At 48.4% G+C, this 16324-nt stretch overlaps 1 protein-coding gene across 1 annotated transcript in view; it reads left to right on the top strand.

Annotated features, from left to right (window-relative positions):
- PRKCG (protein kinase C gamma) overlaps positions 1-16324 on the top strand; it is a 1238195-nt gene that overhangs the window by 1131126 nt on the left and 90745 nt on the right. The window contains exon 11 of the mRNA XM_086928695.1: positions 4542-4715. Coding sequence (XP_086784821.1) covers positions 4542-4715 — 174 coding nt within the window. The remainder of the gene's footprint in view (positions 1-4541; positions 4716-16324) is intronic.

The raw sequence follows: 16324 nt of genomic DNA on the forward strand, positions 1-16324 counted from the left end.
GCCCCTGTTTATGGGCTGGTGCCTTCTAATATCGTGCCTGGCAGGAGCTCATCTGTGGGTGGTTTTGGTGAGGTGGCGGAGGAACGGGCTTTCCCAGCATACTTACACCCTCTTACCAAGCTGGCTGTGGGTGGAGTATTCATGGATAGAGAGCTATCTGCAAAGGCCAACCCTGCGGGTAGTGCCCACTTAAAATCACAGCTTTTTAAAATCCCTCTTCATTTTCTCCAAGCAGACACTAGGGGTTCGCGAAATTCGTGTACCTTGCTTTCGTGGATTTTCGGGAAAATTGCATGAAATTACACTTAATTATGTAAAATGCAAAGCAGCCATCTGCGGGTGCTGTTGAACGGGATGTAACACGAGTACTAGTATGGAAACACATATTTATGATACATTGTGTTACTTTTAGGCTGTATCGTATTACAGAGAAAAGAAAATACTTTTATCTGCACAACTTCTTGTGTTTTTGATATTTTTGCTTCCAAATAAAATGCTCTCTCACTCAGATAAGCCAATCTTTTCTTCATAATGGACAAGGAATATCCTATACAGGAGGTTTCTATCCCCAGTCTAGAATATTTTCCTGATATAACGAGTGAGCAAGTGGGTTCTTTAATCAGGCACGTAAAATCAGGTTTCCTACTGGACCCGGTCCCGCCAGCAGTTTTAGTAGAACTTTCTCCGGTCTTAGCGGATGTGCTAACGACAGTTTATAACATCTTGCTAGCCACGGCCAAATTTCCCCGAAGTGGAAAAATGCTCGAATTAAGCCACTGCCTTAAAAGGAATCAGTGGATCCTAATGATCTGCAAAACTACAGACCGATCAAGGACAAGGGTTTTCCTCAGGGATCTATCCTTAGTCCCGCTTTGTTTAATATTTATGTGGCTCCCTGACCTGTATTATCAGAGGCTGCGGGTTTGAAACAATATCTTATGCAGACGACACACAGCTGATAGTTCCTATAGAGGAGAATGTCACAATAACAAAGCACAAGTTAAAAAATTGCATGTCTAACATAGCAAGCTGGATGAGGAAGAATTTCCTTCAGCTGAACTCCACTAAAACCAAGATATTGCTATTTGGGACAGCAGAAGAGCTGTGGACCTCCGACGGGTGGCCTGCAGAACTGGGAGCGTCGCCCTCCCCAAAGAAGTGGTTGAAGGATTTAGGCATCAGGATCGACAATAAACTGTTGATGGAAGAACATGTTAAATCACTCTCGGGAGCCTGCTTTGGAACAATTGGATGCTTAGGAAGATATTCCTGTGGATCCCTCTAGCGGCCAGGAAGTCTTTGATTCAGTCACTTTTGATCAGTCGACTAGACTATGGCAACACTCAGTTTGTGGAAATAGATAAGACCTTGCACCAAAATTGCACGTGGTCCAAAACAAGGCAGCCCGCCTAGCCCTGACTAAGCCAGCAGGTACGCCGTCTGCTCCTCTCCTACATCAATTGCACTAGGAAGCAGGCCATCTTTAAATTGCTATGTACAGTCTTTAACCCCTTAACTGCTGCCATCGGCCAACGGTCGTCACGTGCACTACCTCCCCAGTGCTGCGCACGACCGTTGGCCGACGGGCCAGCATTCGTTCTCCGAACGTTCAGCACTGGGCGCTGAACGTTCGGAGCTCTGATGAGGTTAAGTCCGTACAGGGGAATGGCCCTGCCGATTTTGGAAAATACTTGAATTGTACTGACCATCACAGCAGTTAAGATCTAGCAACCGATCATTACTCTGTACTCAAAGTATCAGAAAGGTCAAGCAAGGTGGACAGGCTTGTTCTTATCTTGCCCCTAGCATTGGAATAGGCTTCCGGAGGAGATCCGTGCCTGCCCTACTTTTGCACGGTTCTAGAAGCTACTCAAAACCTGGCTGTTTTAGACTCTACTGCCTATTTGGTGTCCCTTTTTCAGACACCGAGAGATCCCTCTGGGGATGATTTTCTGCGCCATACAAATGAGTTAAATAAATAAATAAATAATCGAGGCTCCTGAAACTTCAATACTCTTTTAAAACACATTCCATAACGTAAAGGGTTAAAAATTGGTTAATGCAGCTAGATTTACACCCTTATGTTAAAATTCGTGTCACGGGTGAGGGTAAATATCTGCTGTGAGAGCAGAACTTTCCCTCTCCCATACTTTTGGCCAGCTGTTCACAGCTGGGTCCTGACCTCAGAGGGGGAGGGCAGCTGAGCCGGCACTCTCCCTCGGAGTGGACTGCACATGTAAGAGAGGGGAACCCTGCCTCGGAGCCCGGCCTGTAATACAAGAGCGAATGTGAAGACTGAAGGGTGTGAGGTAGAGGTGGAAGAGCCAGACAGTTTGTGGGGGGAGCTGAGCTGGACTCTGGGTCTGGTTTGGCTCCAAGAGCCAAAGCACGAGCCGAGCTTACACAGTGCCTGCCTACTATGACTGCAATCTTCCTAGATTACCACCTTTCTGCCTTTTGCTCACACACCCACACAGTTACTTCTATTCTCTGCTCCTTCCCACCCAGGACTCATGCAATGTTGAAAAAGAACGAAAAACTTTTCTATAGTGTAGGTGTTGGTGTAGAAGCTGCAGACTTAAGCAGGACAAGCCAGGGAAGGTCAAAACCATTTTAGAATTCCAGAGAACAGAATGGAATTCTCCTGGAGAGAAGGGCTGCAGGGACTGTTTTTTGCCACTGATCAAACATATATTCTTCTTCCGTGGTGTTAGGCTTGGCTTGAAGCCGTTTATTTTAAAACAATCTCAGTCTACATTAATGACATTTGAGAAACATATTTTTATAATTCTATTAACAAACTATCTTCAATAGTTTATTCAAAACCAACATACATTCTTAATGTAAAGCCATCATTATTACAGCAAATCCTAAAGGAGGATATCAAAATGCAAATCTTCCATCATAAATAATTGATCAAACATGAGAGGTACGAACGTTCTGAGATGTTTTGTCAAATGAACTTGTGTTGTTTTTTCCTGCACATTTAAAAACAAGCAATACAGCCAATACATGTTTCGCTGTGGTGGAAGGCTTCTTCAGGGCAAGCAGATGATATGGATAGTAATTCTTCGGGACAGTACCCAGGTCTCCAGATGGTACCTGAGCAAGTTCAATTACTGCTCTCTCACACTTGACCTTATTAGAATCGCTGGTATCATCCTCAAACTTTGGGACATGGTTAGTCTGCAATTTTATTCCAAGTATCAGTCATATTCTTGAGGAGAAAACTCCAGTCATCTTTCTCTCTAAATACCTTCAGGTTTATACCGCAAACCATCACATATTCTACCAGGTTGGTACAGGAATGGTGCCCGGGCTGATGTCATATTATGGAAGATGTGAGGGTAGCTTGTAGAATAACATAAGGACACGCGAGGGGAAGAAAAGACTAAGGAGCTGGCCCAAGCTCGGCTCTTTTTTGTCTGTAGAACCCTCGAGGAACTCGGCTGGAGCCAGAGCCAGCCATCTGGCTCGAGCTTTTGGAGGCTCGCCCACCTCAAGTGCGAGGGAGTCGAAAACTGTAATAGACCCCGTTTGTAAATAACTCTTAACAAATGTCAAAGTCTGTTTTTATTATGTGAGCTGAACCATCCTCCGCCCGGGATTATTACCCTGCCCTGTGCACAGTCATGGGCTGAGTCATGCTGTCCAGCTGCTTTTGTTTGGTGAATTGATTAAAAAATAATCTTTAGCCAGGGCAAAGTTTCTGAGGCAGAGCACAAAACGGCTAGCCTCATTTCTGCATATAGAAATATATCTTGGAGCAATAAGGTTGCAGTGCACCAAAATGCAAGCGAGAGAAAGGTGCCCCATTGCCTCTGCTTGTTTAAAAAGGTGGCACAAACTGGGGTGCATTGTGCCCCTCAAAACCCTGCACCCTGTTGCCACAGCAACTGCCGCATCCGTGCGTCTGATTCCTCCTCTGTGAACTCTCGGCCCTCCGTGTTCCTTTCTCTCTCTGTGCTTCTATATTCCGTTTCTTTCTTCTGTATGCTTCTCCCCCCGCCCCCACTCACACACACTGCCGTTTTCTTCTGCTCTATCCTTTCTTTCTCTGCTCTAGCTCCTTCAAGCCATGTTAGTCAATGCTTTTCCAGTGTTATGAGGAAGACCTTGTGGGAATCTCCTAGGTTCAGCAGAGAAGAGACTGGTCAGAGCAGCAGGCGTTTTTTGTTTGCATGTTCTTCATCCATTTATAATGCAACAAGTTAGTGGCGACAGACCCCCCTTGCGGGTGCAGCGGAGAAGGGGCTGGCAAGTGCTTCGAGCTTGATGCAGTCTGAGACCCGAAAATCTCAAAGCTCGAGGCGCTGGCTGGCCCCTCCTTTGCTGCACCCATGGTTCTTGTAAGATAATAAGAGCGCATGCAAAAGGGAGGTGAGGCAGAGGGCCTAATGCAAAGCCTGGCTCGGCGTTGGTCCTTACGTTCAATTGGATCTTGGGCTGAGGGAGAGCCTGTCCCCCGGCTCAAGCCAGGCTCGAACCTTTGGGGGCCCATGGATCCCTAACCTCTCATTGTATTTTACCTTCTTGCCCAGGTGATGCTGGCGGAACGCAGGGGCTCTGATGAACTTTACGCCGTTAAGATCCTGAAGAAAGACGTCATCATACAGGATGACGATGTTGAGTGCACCATGGTGGAGAAAAGGGTCCTGGCCTTGACTGATCGTCCTCACTTCCTGACCCAGCTACACTCCACCTTTCAGACCTCGGTGAGTACAATCAGTAACTGTCTAACCTCTTACAATGCAGCACTTCCATGTTTGTGTTTGTGTGTAATATATGGTATTGTTACTTCATGGAACTAAACAACAGACTACAGCATACATGAAAGAGAACAGGCGGGTGGAAAAGATGCAAGGGCTCAGGGCCGTATTCGGATTCTGATGCGAGGAATGGTAAAGGGCCTCTTTACTGTGAGAGACCCTTTGGCCTAGTCTAGGAAAGTCTCCTGGCTTTTATGATGGCTAAATCTTTTTGTTGAAGCATTGCACTGGAGCATGGGCATGGCTCAGTGGCTCAATAAGACACCAGCCGGGTCTGGTGGCTTAGTGGACTAATGCATCCACTGCAGAAGTCTGTGTTCGACCTGATGGTCACAAGTTCAAATCCCAGTGGGTCCACTCACCCTTTCATCCTTCTGAGTACCATTGAGTTGGGTAACAATAAACATCAGTTATTGAGCACCATGAGACCCTTGGGTGATAAGTGCGCTTTACAAATACACTTTATGTTATATCTTGCATGTCTGCAGTATAATTAACTGTTGATCTAAGATAGCGGTGTAATACTGGGGGAAAACCTTCTGGGGGTCGGCCTGAAGGAGGACATCAGGTTGGCACCAAAGACTACGCTGGACACTGTTACGGGTCGCAATGTGCTCTAATCACGAGCCGTAAGAGCACCTTTATTTATGCCCAAGGACCGTGCCCGGCCCTCTGGATGATTGTCTTTAACAATGTATGGTAGTGGCTGGGTGGCTCACTACATACCTTATAACTTTAAATAACAGTTTGTTTTTAATCAAAAGAGAACAACACACAATGCAGTACATCATATTGCTCGGTAATCAGCAGATAAAGTCTCTCAGACTCTGGCTGAGCTGACAGTTGGATCTCAACCAGTAGGGATGACTTAACAGATTCGCTTCAGACCGCAGGGTCAGCAAACAGACCATAGGCCTTATTTATGAAGACTTGTGTCAGTTTTGTGCTTCCGATGCGTCACTTTTTGTGACGCACCGGTGGCATAAAACATGTCTCCTGTTGCACACTATTTACAAAGTGATGCATCTAAGCAGATGTGTCACTTTGTAAACCCCTGCGCTACATTATACCTGTGTCAGGTATAATGTATGCAGGGGGGGGCGTTCCCCTGCAAAATGCCTCGTAGAAGTGACGCAGTGAAATCTATTAGATTTCACTGCGTCACTTCTAGGACCCTGTTTCGTCAAAATCTTGCACCTGCCTCACAGTAGGCGTAAGACTGATGCATGCCCTTTCACATGGGGCAAAGGACGCTTTGCTGGAGTTGCGTCACTTTTGTGACACACTCCAGCAATGCGTCACTTTTGCGCTTATAGATACGTCAGAAATACTGACAATTCTGTAACTCCTTGCGACATGATGCATCATACATTAAATATGATGCATCAGGTATGTCGCAAGGAGTGCGCACTGAGAAGTGACGCATCGCTGCTTTCATGCAGCGATGCATCATTTCTCATAAATGAGGCCTTGCTTCAGTTTTGCGCTGCCAATGCGTCACTTTTTGTGACACATTGGCGGCGTAAAACATGCCTCCTGTTGCGCACTATTTACAAAGTGACGCATCTAAGTAGATGCGTCACTTTGTAAACCCCTGCGCTACATTATACCTGCGTCAGGTATAATGTATGCAGGGGGGCATTCCCCCGTAAAAAGCCTTGTAGAAGTGACGCAGTTAAATCTATAAGATTTCACTGCGTCACTTCTAGGGCGCCTTCGCGTCAAAATCTTGCGCCTGCCTCTCAGCAGGCGTAAGACTGACGCAGGCCCTTCCACATGGGGCTTCCCCCATGTGAAAGGGCGCATTGCTGGAGTTGCGTCACTTTTGTGACACATTCCAGCAATGCTTCACTTTTGTGCTTACAGATACGTCAGAAATACTGACGTATCTGTAACTCCTTGCGACATGATGCATCATACAATAAATATGACGCATCATGTATGCCGCAAGGAGTGCGCACTGAGAAGTGACGCATCACTGCTTTCACGCAGCGATGCATCATTTCTCATAAATGAGGCCCCACATCTTCAGTGTCACCTCTAGTGCCTGCTGTATGGGTACCTTCACTCCTGTTCGCCGGATCAACGTCTGGAGCACTGACTTCCAAATCCCCCCCCCGAATTCTTTGACTGCTCCTGCTCCCATTTCAGCCTTTTTCTTGAAACTTGAAACATTTCTCTAGACTTCCATATTTGCTCTCACAGTGGTTACAGTGGTGCCCCAAACTCTGACAACCTCCCATGTCTCTTTCTAAAAGGGGACGCAGTATGTGCAATCAGGGTGGAGATCTTTGATAACCACTCTGTCTAACATGCTGATGCTCGCTTTGGCCACTCTCCTTCAGCAGCTTGCTTTTTCATTATGTGCCTCCTTCTTTCTTGGACAACACATCCACAACTGATGGTTTCCACAATGGCCCGGCCGGTAATACATCACATCCAGACCTCCGCATCATGAGGTCACTGGTCAATGGTGCCTCACTCGTGTCGGATGCCCTAGTACCCGCGACAGGCAAGGGCCCAAAACATTTTATGACAGGCAATTTTGATGTCGCCTTAATACGTTTTGGGCCCTTGACTGTCACATGTATTTAGGCCTCCCGCATGAGTGAGCCCCATTTTTATCGGGAGACCTTGGGGAACGCTGGGTGGTAGGAAATTTGTGTCAGTCTGGCGATGCCACAACTTTCCAACACAAAAATGTGTGGCAAATAGTTTTTTTCAGCTAAATTTGAAGTTTCCTGGGGATTCTGGGTAAGAAAACGTTGGGGAATTCTTGCAAGCCATACCTCCTTGGAATCCCGAGGGTGTACGTTTTCCGAAATGTGTGGGTTTGGTCGGTTTCCCTAGCTGACCATCTTGCAAAACCAGGTTGTTTTGTGATAGGCAATTTTGATGTCACCTCAATACTTTTTGGGCCCTTGCCTGTCGCAGGTACTTGGGTCTCCCGCACGAGTGAGGCACCATTTGTATCAGGAGACCTTGGGGAACGCTGGGTGGTAGGAAATTTGTGTCAGCCTGGTAATGCCACAACTTTCCCACACAAATATGTGTGGAAAAACTAATTTTTTCAGCTAAATTCGAGGTTTGCAGGGGATTCTGTGTAAGAAAAAGTAGGGGGATCCATGCAAGCCATACCTCCCTGGAATCCCCGGGTGTCTAGCCTTTTAAGAAATGTGTGGGTTTGGTAGGTTTCCCTAGCTGGCATCCGAGCACGGGGCTAAAACCTAGGTGACCCCCCCTTGCAAACCCAGGTTGTTTTGTGATAGGCAATTTTGATGTCGCCTCAATACGTTTTGGGCACTTGCCTGTCATGGGTACTTGGGCCTCCGACATGAGTGAGGCACCATTTTTATCGGGAGACCTGGGGGAATGCTGGGTGGTAGGAAATTTGTTTCAGCCCGGTAATGACACAACTTTCCCACACAAAATTATGTGGAAAAATTCTTTTTTCTGCTAAATTTGAGGCTTGTAGGGGATTCTGGGTAAGGAAACATTGGAGGATCCATGCAAGCCATTCCTCCCTATAATCCTTCGGGTGTCTAGTTTTCAGAAATGTGTGGGTTTGGTATGTTTCCCTAGCTGACTGCCAAGCATGGGGCCAAAAAGCCAAGTGACCCCCGTTGCAAAACCAGGTCATTTCGTGATAGGCAATTTAGATGTTGCCTCAATACGTTTTCGGCACTTGCCTGTCGTGAGTACTTGGGCCTTCTACGTAAATGAGGCACCTTTTTTATCGGGAGACCTGGGGAAATGCTGGGTGGTAGGAAATTTGTGTCAGTCCGGTGATGCCACAACTTTTCCACACAAAAATGTCTGGAAAAACGTATTTATTCAGCTAAATTTGAGGTTTGCAGGGGATTCTGAGTAAGAAAAGTTAGGGGATCCACGCAAGCCATACCTCTCTATAATCCCCCGGGGTTTCTAGTTTAAAGAAATGTGTGGATTTGGTATGTTATCCTTGCTGGCCGCCAAGCACGCAGCTAAAAACCCAAGTGACCCCTCTTGCAAAACCAGGACGTTTTGTGATTGGCAATTTTGATGTCGCCTCAATACATATTAGGCCCTTGCCTGTCATGGGTACTTGGGCCTCCCACACTAGTGAGCCACCATTATTATCGGGAGACCCGGGGGAATGCTGGCTGGTAGAAAATTTGTGTCAGCCCAGTGATGCCACAACTTTCCCACACAAAATTATGTGGAAAATTATTTTTTCAGCTAAATTTGAGGCTTTTAGGGGATTCTGTGTAAGGAAACATTGGAGGATCCATGCAAGCCACACCTCCCTATAATCCTCCGGGTGTCTAGTTTCCAGAAATGTGTGGGTTTGATACATTTCCCTTGCTGACCGCCAAGCATGGGGCCAAAAAGCCAGGTGACCCCCCCCCCCGTTGCAAAAGCAGGTCATTTTGTGATAGGCAATTTTGATGTCGCCTCAATACGTTTTGGACACTTGCCTGTCACTGGTACTTGGGCCTCCCACATAAATGAGGCAACCTTTTTTATTGGGAGACCTGGGGAAACGCTGGGTGGTAGGAAATTTGTGTCAGTCCGTTTATGCCACAACTTTTCCACACAAAAATGTGTGGAAAAGATGATTTATTCAGCTAAATTTGAGGTTTGCAGGGGATTCTGGGTAACAAAAAGTTGGGGGATCCACGCAAGCCATACCTCTATATAATTCCCTGGGGTTTCTAGTTTACACAAAAGTGTGGATTTGGTATGTTATCCTTGCTGGCCGCCAAGCACGGAGCCAAACACCAAAGTGACCCCTCTTGCAAAACCAGGACGTTTTGTGATGGGCAATTTTGATGTCGCCTCAATACGAATTAGGCCCTTGCCTGTCAAGGGTACTTGGGCCTCCCACATGAGGGAGGCACCATTTTTATCGGGAGAGCTGGGGGAATGTTGGGTGGTAGGAAATTTGTTTCAGCCCGGTGATGCCACAACTTTCCCACACAAAATTATGTGGAAAAATATTTTTTTCAGCTAAATTTGAGGCTTGTAGGGGATTCTGGGTAAGGAAACATTGGAGGATTAATGCAAGCCATTCCGCCCTTTAATCCTCCGGGTGTCTAGTTTTCAGAAATGTGTGGGTTTGGTATGTTTCCCTTGATGACCGCCAAGCATGGGACCAAAAAGCCAGGTGACCCCCCGTTGCAAAACCACGTCATTTTGTGATAGGCAATTTAGATGTTGCCTCAATACGTTTTGGGCACTTGCCTGTCGTGGGTACTTCGGCCTCCCACATAAATGAGGCACCATTTTCATCGGGAGACCTGGGGAAATGCTGGGTGGTAGGAAATTTGTGTCAGTCCGGTGATGCCACAACTTTTCCACACAAAAATGTGTGGAAAAAGTTATTTATTCAGATAAATTTGAGGTTTGCAGTGAATTCTGGGTAAGAAAAGTTGGGAGATCCACGCAAGCCATACCTCTCTATAATCCCCCGGGGTTTCTAGTTTAAAGAAATGTGTGGATTTGGTATGTTATCCTTGCTGGCCGCCAAGCACGGGGCTAAAAACCCAAGTGAACCCTCTTGCAAAACCAGGATGTTTTGTAATAGGCAATTTTGATGTCGCCTCAATACGTATTAGACCCTTGCCTGTCATGGGTACTTGGGCCTCCCACACGAGTGGGGCACCATTATTATCGGGAGACCTGGGGGAATGCTGGCTGGTAGGAAATTTGTGTCAGCCCAGTGATGCCACAACTTTCCCACACAAAATTATGTGGAAAAATTATTTTTTCAGCTAAATTTGAGGCTTGTAGGGGATTCTGGGAAAGGAAACATTGGAGGATCCATGCGAGCCATACCTACCTATAATCCTCAGGTTGACTACTTTCCAGAAATGTGTGGGTTTGATATGTTTCCCTTGCTGACCGCCCAGCACTGAGCTAAAAACCCAAGTGACCACTCTTGCAAAACCAGGACGTTTTGTGATAGGCAATTTTGATGTCACCTCAATACGTATTAGGCCCTTGCCTGTCACGGGTACATGGGCATCCCACACGAGTGAGGCTCCATGTTTATCTGGAGCCCTGGGGTAACGCTGGGTGGTAGGAAATTTGTGTATGCCCAGTGATGCCACAACTTTCCCACATAAAAATGTGTGGAAAATATTTTTTTTCAGCTAAATTTGAGGATTGAAGATGATTCTGGGTAAGATAATGTTGTGGGATCCACACAAGACATACCTCCATATAATTCCCCAGGTGTCTTGTTTTCAGAAATGTGTGGGTTTGGTATGTTTCCCTAGCTGGCCGCCAAGCACGAGGCCGAAAACCCAATTGACCCCCCTTTCAAAACCAGGTCGTTTTGTGATAGGCAATTTGGATGTCCCCTCAATATGTTTTGGGCCCTTGCCTGTCACGGGTACTTGGGCCTCCCACATGAGTGAGGAACCATTTTTATTGGGGGCCCTGGGAGAACGCTGGGTGGTAGGAAATTTGTATCAGCCAGTGATGCCACAACTTTCCCACACAAAAATGAGTGGAAAAAGTGATTTTTTTCAGCTAAATGTGAGCTTTGCAGGGGATTCTGGGTAAGAAAATGTTAGGAGATCCATTCAAGCCATACCACCCTGAAATGCCCCGGTTCTCTAGTTTTCAGAAATGTGTGGGTTTGTTAGGTCTCCTTGGGTGCTAGCTGCGCTAGGACCCAATATCAGAAGTAGACACATTCCGTAAAAAAGTCTGTGCCTGTGCCTAGTGCGCTTTCTGCCGCCCTGGGGAAGGAGGAAATTGGGGGTTATTGCCCTGATATGCCCCCAGGAGGGGCAGAAAGAATGACTATTTTGTTTGGGTGGATGGGGACACATTGGGATGCCCATTCTGGGCAGCCCGCACCCTTACATATAAAAAAGCCAGCATAATTACTGCCGCCTCGTGGGCTCTCTGCCCCCCCCCCACGGGGAGCACATCAGGGGCTACTGCCCCTATCTGCCTCCTGAGGGAGGCGCCAGAAAGACTATGGCATTTTTGGAGGGGGTCGGGGCTTTGGTATGCCCATTCTGGGCACCCCCCGCCCAAACTTTGGAAAAATTAAAATCCCTGGTGCCTAGTGGGATTTTTGCCACCCCGGAGCAGATAAAGGGCTATTTCCCCATCTGCCTTCCAGGAGGGGCAGAAAGACTGTAGCGTATTTTCTTCTGGGTGGGGGTATTCAAATGCCCATTCGTGGGCAGCCGCCAATCCTACATATATATAAAAAAAAATCCTTGGGGTCCAGTAGACTTTCTGCTATTGCCCTATCTGCCTCCTGGGGAGGGCAGAAAGTCCAATTCTTACTGGGGGGGGGTAGGGTGGGGTCTTTGGTCACCACCCCTGGTGCATAAAAACAAATCCCTGGCATATAGGGTGCTTTCTGCCCCCCCCCTCCGGGGGAGCAGATTAGGGGCCACTGCCCTCATCTGAGGCTGTAGATTTTTTTCTTTTGGGTGGGGGTATTTGAATGCCCATTCTGGGCAGCCCCCACCCCTATGTATATATATATTTAAAAAAAATCCCTGGGGAGTTGTGGGCTTTCTGCTCCCTGGGGGTCAAATTAGAGGCTATTGCCCCCATCTGCCTCCTCGGGGGCAGAAAGTCTTATTCCTACTTTGGGGGGTCAGGGCGGGGGCTTTGGCATGCCCATTCTGGGCAGTTCCCACCCCTGGCACATAAAAAAATCCCTGGCAACTAGGGGGCTTTCTTTTGTGGGGGGAGGGGTGGGGACATCAACATGCCCGTCTTGGGCAGCCCCAACCCCTAAATTAAATGTCGTCTAGTGGGCTTTCTGCCTCCCCGGGGGACAGATTGGGGGCTACTGCCCCATCTGCCCCCAGGGCAGGGTAGAAAGACCATAATTGTGCTGGGGGGTGGGGACATTGGCGTGCCCATATTGGGCAGCCTCCACCCCTAGTTTACATACAAAATAAATCCCTGAAGACTGAATTTAGCCCCAAAAATATGGGGGGAGCAAAGGCTCTTGCCCAAGGGGCCGCTCCCCCCTCCCTGGTGTCTTGTGGGTGGATCCCCAAGCAGGGATCCACTAGGGAGGGGTACCATTGAAAAGGGGAGATTTTTCCATTTCCAACGATACCTCTCCCAAGTGTTTCGGTGCTCGGCGCACAATCGTCATTAGACTGAAAACCTGTGAAGGGCTTCAGGAGGTTGGGGAAGCTCTTCCCCACCTCCCGAGGCCCAACAAAAAAATGGAAATCCCTCTGCTGTTTGTAGCCGGATTTCGTGCCCCTGTCCTCATTACGGAATGTTTCCGTCATGAGCACAGGATCACTGGTGCTCATGATGGAAACCATTCCATATAGAGCACCGAAGGGGTGAAGGGCCCTGACGGCAACATCAAAGTCATGTCCGTTCCGGTGTTAGGTAAGATCTTGAAGGGATTATATAACTCATCCCCCCATGTGTAGCATAATCAACCTCTTAACAGCACCATCAGTCTCTATGGTGGTTCGAAAATAATGTTGCAGTCATCATATTCACTGATGCCCCAGCGGCACGGACGTTGCTCCTTCCGCCAGTTGACTGAACAGTGGGAGCGCATTGATAGGGGAGGTGTGAGCATTGTTGCTGAGCCAATGGTATAGCTGCTTCAGGTGGTGATTACATGGCACTCTGACATACTTACTTTGAGTCTGTGTGGCCTGGGGTGTTGACGCTGTCTGATGACTTACTTGCGAGATGCAGTGTTTTGCGCCGCGTGTCTTCACACCTAGCGCCCTAATGTCGTCCAAAATTCTGGACTCAGACGCAGGGACCACCTGCCAGGTCACACTCTCATCAGGCCTCTGAGGGGGCACCCAGGCATTGCTTGTCCTGTCTGAGATTCTGTCCCTGGGATCGCTCCTTGGTCTTGTGTGGGGATTGCAGCCAACTCCTTCCCACCAGGACAGCACCTTAGGGGTCTTCTTCAACATTCCGAGCCCCACTCACGGACTGCCGATTGCACGCCACATGGCTATCTGAAGGGAGCACTTATCTGCGGGGCGGTCGCTGACACCGGCTCCCGACCTGGAGATCCACTACGTGGTCCAGGGACTGCTGCAGGGAGTTGCCTGGTAGTGGGAGTGGATAGTGGCCACACTTGCAGACAGATGCCTACCACGCAGCGGGCGGTGCTGCAAGCCTCAAAGTGCCCAGTCTCCGCTCCAGGCATCTCATCTAGGCCTCATCAATACTTGGGCGAGCACCACAGCTGACGGTGGAACGCGCGCTTCATGCAGCCCACAGCAGCGCTTTTGGGTCAGGTTCAGACGGGCAGCAGGGACATGGAAGCAGCAACAGCATGCAATGGGGGCCCTCATCGCGGATGTCATACTGGGGGAAATCTACATGGGGTCGTCCTAAAGGCTGACACCAGGGAATGCTTTACTGGCCATGACGTGCTCTAACCCCCTTTATTTAAGCCCTCGGGCCGCGTCTGGCCCTTGGGATGATTGCCTGTAACATTGTATGGTAGCGGCCGGGTGAATAACTACAGGCGGGTGTAGCAAGCAGTCTTCTGCAGTGGTGGATTGCATTCCTCTCAAGAGGCCACTAACTCTCTTCTTATGAAATGAGAGTGTTGCAATCAATCATTCAATCAGGGATTTATAGAGTGCACTACTCACTCATGAGGGTCTCAAGGAGCTGGGGGGGTTCGGGCAGCTCTGAGGTCATCCGAAAAGCCAGGTCTTGAGGTCTTTTCTGAATATTTGCAGTATAGGGCTTTGTCATATGTTGAGGGGGAGTTCTTCCCAGGTCTTGGTCACGATGTAGGAGAAGGATCTGCCCCCTATTTTGGCTCCGTGGATGCGGGGGACCTTGCCACGGGCTAGGTCGGCAGAGTGGAGGTTTTTCTTGGGGGCATGGAAGGATATTATTTCATTGAGGTATTGGGGTCCAGTGTTATGGAGGTCTTTGTATGTGTGTGTGAGCAGTTTGAAGGTATTCTGTTCATGATGGGGAGCCAGTGGAGGTCGCAGAGGTGCTGGGTGATGTGGTCATGTCATGGATGCCGAGGGCGAGTCTGGCTGCGGCATTCTGGACGGTCTGGAGTTTTCAAAGGAGTTTGTTGATTCCGGCTTAGCACGTGTTTCTCTAGTCCAGCCTGCTGGTGATGAGTGCATGGGTGACGGTCTTCCTGGAGTCAGGGGGATCCATTTGAAGGTCTTGCGGTGTATGAGGAGGGTGTTGAAGCATGTGGAGGACACAGCGTTGATCTGGCTGTTCCTGGTGAGTGAGAAGTCGAGTATGATGTTGAAGTTGCGGGCGTGGTTCGTGCGGTGGGAGGGTTGCCGAGGGCGTGGGCCACCAGGTGTTGTCCCATGTGGAGGGGGCGGGTCCGAGGAGGAGGACTTCCGTTTTCTATGAGCAGCTGCAACATCCTTCATTCGTTCCTGGAAACTGTGCCTGGTGATATAGGGTTCCTTGGTGAGAGAGAGGATGAGTTAGGTGTCGTCAGCGTAAGATACTATGTTGAGTCTGTGTTTTATGGCAATGGTTGCAATGGGGGCCATGTAGATGTTGAACAGCGTGTGACTGATGGAGGATCCTTGGAGTACTCCGCATCTGATCTCAGTGGGTTCGGGGAGGAAGGGTGGGAGTCTTATTCTTTGTGTTCTGCCAGAGAAAAAAGAACAAATCCAGTCTAAGGCAGGTCCCTGAATACCGGCGTTGTGCAGCCTGTGGGCTAGTGTACGGTGGAGACTTTGTCAAAGGCTGCTGAGAGGTCTAGTAGTGTGAGGGCTGCGGTGTGGCCTTGATTGAGGAGTGTGCGGATGTCATCAGTGGTGGCCATTAAGGTGGTCTCTGTGCTGTGGTTGCTATGGAATCCTAATTGAGATCAGTCGAGGATGTTTTGGTTTCTCTGAAATGCGTTAGCTGGGTGTTGATGACTTTCTCGATGACTTTGGTGGCGAAGGGGAGAAGAGAGATGGACTGGTAGTTCTGGAGGTCAGTCGGGTCTGTGGAGGGCTTTGTGAGGAGGGGTTTGACTTCAGTGCACTTCCACTCATCTTGGAACGTGGCTATTTTGAGGGCACAGTTGATTGTCCGTCGGAGTTCTGGTGCGATGGCGGTGGGCAGGGGTCAGTGGGTGCTTTGGAGTGGATGCTTTTCATAGTCTTTGCAGTGTCTTCTGTGGTGACAGGGGTCCAGGTGAGGAGGGTCAGCTGGGTGGCGTCGCTGGTCGAGGGTCTAGGGTCGCTGCTGTGGTCCTGGTCGTCAAAGTTGTCATAGAGCGAAGAAGCAGAGTTTGTTGCAGAGGTCTTATGAGGGAGGGACATCAGTGCTTTCACTGCGTGGGCTGGTGAATTCTTGTATGATGGTGAAGAGTTCCTTTAGTTTTTTATTTATTTATTCATATTTTATTTATAGAGTTTTATATAGCGCGGACTTGACCCTTGGGTATCAGAGCGCTTAACAGTTACATTTGGAACATTTGTGATACAATGCGAATAACTATATATAATTCCTGTACATGATTTTATTACCAGTTTAAATAAACGAAGTAGCATCACTCTATAAATTCCTGTACATGACAAGATTTTCAACAAACACAGCATCATTAC

Source organism: Lissotriton vulgaris, chromosome 7 (genome assembly GCF_964263255.1).
Source record: "Lissotriton vulgaris chromosome 7, aLisVul1.2, whole genome shotgun sequence".
NCBI classification, from domain to species: Eukaryota; Metazoa; Chordata; class Amphibia; order Caudata; family Salamandridae; genus Lissotriton; species Lissotriton vulgaris.